The 3,454-nt window shown below is 40.4% G+C and overlaps 1 protein-coding gene across 2 annotated transcripts in view; it reads right to left on the bottom strand.

Moving 5' to 3' along the window:
* The window catches only part of LOC106532476 (transient receptor potential cation channel subfamily M member 1-like), a gene marked incomplete at its 5' end in the record, with an annotated part of 36,455 nt that overhangs the window by 9,152 nt on the left and 23,849 nt on the right, over positions 1-3,454 (bottom strand). Inside the window, 4 exon segments of one of the 2 annotated variants that reach the window (XM_014028529.1) lie at positions 786-918; positions 1,045-1,247; positions 2,522-2,666; positions 3,051-3,071. In XM_014028529.1, the coding sequence (XP_013883983.1) occupies positions 786-918; positions 1,045-1,247; positions 2,522-2,666; positions 3,051-3,071 (502 nt within the window). 2 annotated transcript variants of the gene reach the window in all.

The raw sequence follows: 3,454 nt of genomic DNA, 5'->3' as shown, positions 1-3,454 counted from the left end.
ACTCAATGCTGACGTCCGCTGGACTGGTCCGCGCAGAGATCAATTTTTACGTCCGCAGTGTTGCACAATAAACGGCCCGGCGAGCTCACGTCGAACTGTTTTGGATGCGACACCAATCAGATAAATTTGAGAATCTGTGTCATTTGTGGACGAAATGGAGTCAAAATTTGAAGAGTGTCTCATGGAAATTAGAAAACTTTATGATAAGTCAATGAAGGAATATAAAGACTTTCAACGAGCACCAAATTTGTGGGAGGAAATAGCTCAGTTCCTTGGTAAGGTAGTTCTTTTTTCTTTTTTTCTTTTGTTGTTTTAAAGCTAAAATGCAAACAAGTTCTTCCTCCTCATCCTTGACATCATGACTAAAATTGCAAGAAATTAAAGAATTAGTCGGTCAGTACGCTCGAGTATGAAGTCTCAAACATCCGCAGACAATATGCACAGAGTCCACGTGGCTCACGGAACGCACACAGTACGCCTGAGTATGTGGGAGCCTTAAGCATTGAAACGTAACTTTCATGCCAGTGGTTCATTCTTATGTTGTAATTTAGCCTGTAACCACTAGTTGGCAGCAGTCAGCTAGCCATTTGGCTCCTGCCAGAGAGTTTAATGCTAGCTCAAACATTAGCATTATGAGTAAACATATAGAGCATGAGTTTTTTAAAAAGAATTTTTGGAGAAAAAATGGCAATCAAAGTATCGCAATATATCACAATATATCGTATCATGACCCCTGTGTCAGCCCCATCATAAAATATGCCGACTGGTGYAAACGTTGTCCCGACCTCTCAGATGTGACTTTGATTCGCTCGTTGTTGGACGACTGCTTCTCGTCCTCCTTCTCTCTGAAGTACTCTTCCACACACTGCTCCTCGAACTCATGCAGACTCTTCAGTTCCTCAGTGTTCAGCACCAGCTCTGAGAGAGGAGACAACAGAGAAGAGGCATGGACAGCTGCATGTGGTCCACTCTGTGAGGTCTGAAGAGGGAACCGGTTCTGTCAGGTTCCGCCCTCACAGCCACTCTGAGGTGTCTCTCACTCACGTAGCCTCCTCTCGCGGTCGTCACGTTCGCCCTCCGTCCTCCGTCGGCAGGTGCAGCACAGCCTCTTCAGCACGATGTAGATGTGGGGAAATATGATGAGGGGGGGTGGGAGGATGGGGCGATCGTGGAAGGTCATGATCAACTGATATCGCTGGAACTTCCAAACCTGATTGGAGATGGACTTTACCTCGAAGAAAGTGTTGCTGTGGCGGAAAAACAGATAGGAGATAAAATGTTACGCTGATGAAACTCGGTTATATTTACCAATGAAACTTAATCAATCCGGTTATTTAGACAGTGGTGGGCAGCGCTAATCCAAAAATTAGCTCCGCAATTTCTAAAGCACTTATGTAAATATTTAGGTCCGCAACTTTGAAAGCACTTATGCCATAGAAAAATTAYCGGGTGCTAATTCTAAAGCACAAGTTCAATTTGACACTTACTAGCTGGCAACAATTMTATTCGTACAACACTGCCAACTAGCAGTGGATGAACCCTTGTACAGCTTAACCCTACAAACACCGATTACTGGGGATGTGATTTCCTGAAACAGACCTTTAGCTCCTGGTGTAAAAATGAAAAACTTGTTGAGGATTGCTAGTTCGGCTGATTCTTTAAAAACTTGTTGAGGATTGCTAGTTCAGCTGCTTCTTTGTCTTTTTCTTTTGTTTGTTGTAGAATTTTTCATTAAAGAAGCATCAATAAAGCAATTTTAAAACTGTTTATTGGAAAACTGAAGCGATGCATTCTGGGTATACATGACAGATTTGATTTGTGACGGGAAATGAAAGTTTTCCTTGTAGTTGCTCCATTTGACCACTAGATATCTGTCTAACCTCGTTGGCAGATTGCTTTGACAAATTACGTCAATTATTGAGCTCCAGCGTTTAAACTATTTTTTTTTAAAAAGGAGCTCCGATTGTAAAGTAAAATAAATCAATACATACAAAATTTTAGTAAGGATTACAAACGTTTACTGTTTTTACTGGGAAAGGGAGTACTAAACATTGCTTTCCTGCTACGTAAGCAGACACAAAGCATTGTGGGAAATCAGAACCGTGACCCAAAGCAACAGTCAGCAGGATGTATACCTTCACAATAAGTGTGTTTATCTGGGAGGGGTGCTGTTGGATAGATCACATGTGTTGTGATTCATTGACAGTCATACCTTCTGCTGTTCAACATAATGATGACTGGAAGATAATTAGTTATTAGTGGTACTGCATTTTAATTTTAGAAAGCACAAATCCACTTATGAATTATAAAAATTTGTAAGACCGTTAAAGCGCAAACGAAATATTTAGGTCCGCAATTAGCGGCTTTGTGCTTTAGCGGACTGGTGCCCACCACTGTATTTAGAWTACYTTTTACAGACATAAAAACCTGGATAAATCTTAATTTTCTGCTTGTGTCATATTGTTAGATTTAAATAAAACTAGAGCCTGGTCAGACGGTGACTTCTTCTGAGTTTACTGACTTGAAAACAGCGATGAGCAGGTTGACGAGCAGGATGTTGGCCACCAGCAGGTAACAGGCCATGATGGCAGGTGTGAGCCAGGCCCCAGGAATACAAGGAGGAAGCTTTTTTCCATCTTCATCATACAAGTTTTCACCACATGGAGCTGAAACACAAACAGGTTTTCTGGTCTCTAAACTCAGCTCAGATATCCACACAGCTGACAAACTGAACTCTAACATGGTTTGGTTCTGAGATTCATATAAACGAGGTGTCCATCCCAACTGTTCTCATCTGAGGTTCCAAGATGGTGGAACAAGTTACCAGATCAGACCACTTTACACAGGTTTACTGCAGTCCTTAATGATTACATGAGAGTTTGTGACTCCAGTGTAAACGCAGACAAACAATAATAAAAAAAGAGTTTAGTTTAAGAAAAAAAAAAACAGTTTCAATGATTATCCTGGTCTCCTGACTGGACTGGTCTGAAAACTTCAACTAAACTAACTTGAATAACTTGATACACAAAGATAAAAGTTTTGTTTCTTACGGTTGATCTCCATGGCGTAAACTGTCCATCAGCAGCACAATGAACAGAACAGATACAGAAGAGAATCATCATCAGTGAGGAAGACCTCATGCAACTTTTTATTTTTTAGCAAATTAATTAAAAYTCTTTCAATAACATCAATGAATCAAAATTACAACACATTTTCTATCAAACCTATATTTAAGCCTTAAAATGAGCAAATACAAAAAAACTAAAACTGACCAACTTCCTTTTTTTCTTTTAACCTGGGTGGGTTTTGGCTTTTCAAAAATCTTTTGTCTCATTTATTTTATTTGAGAAATGAAATAAAAACCAACCGACCATCCATCCATCCGTCCATCCATCCATCCATCCATCCATCCATCCATCCATCCATCCATCCATCCGTCCATCCGTCCATCCGT

The sequence above is a fragment of the Austrofundulus limnaeus genome, unplaced genomic scaffold (genome assembly GCF_001266775.1).
Source record: "Austrofundulus limnaeus strain Quisiro unplaced genomic scaffold, Austrofundulus_limnaeus-1.0 Scaffold776, whole genome shotgun sequence".
NCBI classification, from domain to species: domain Eukaryota; kingdom Metazoa; phylum Chordata; class Actinopteri; order Cyprinodontiformes; family Rivulidae; genus Austrofundulus; species Austrofundulus limnaeus.
Note: the sequence above shows the minus strand (reverse complement) of the source record. Positions and strands in the feature narration are given on the sequence as shown.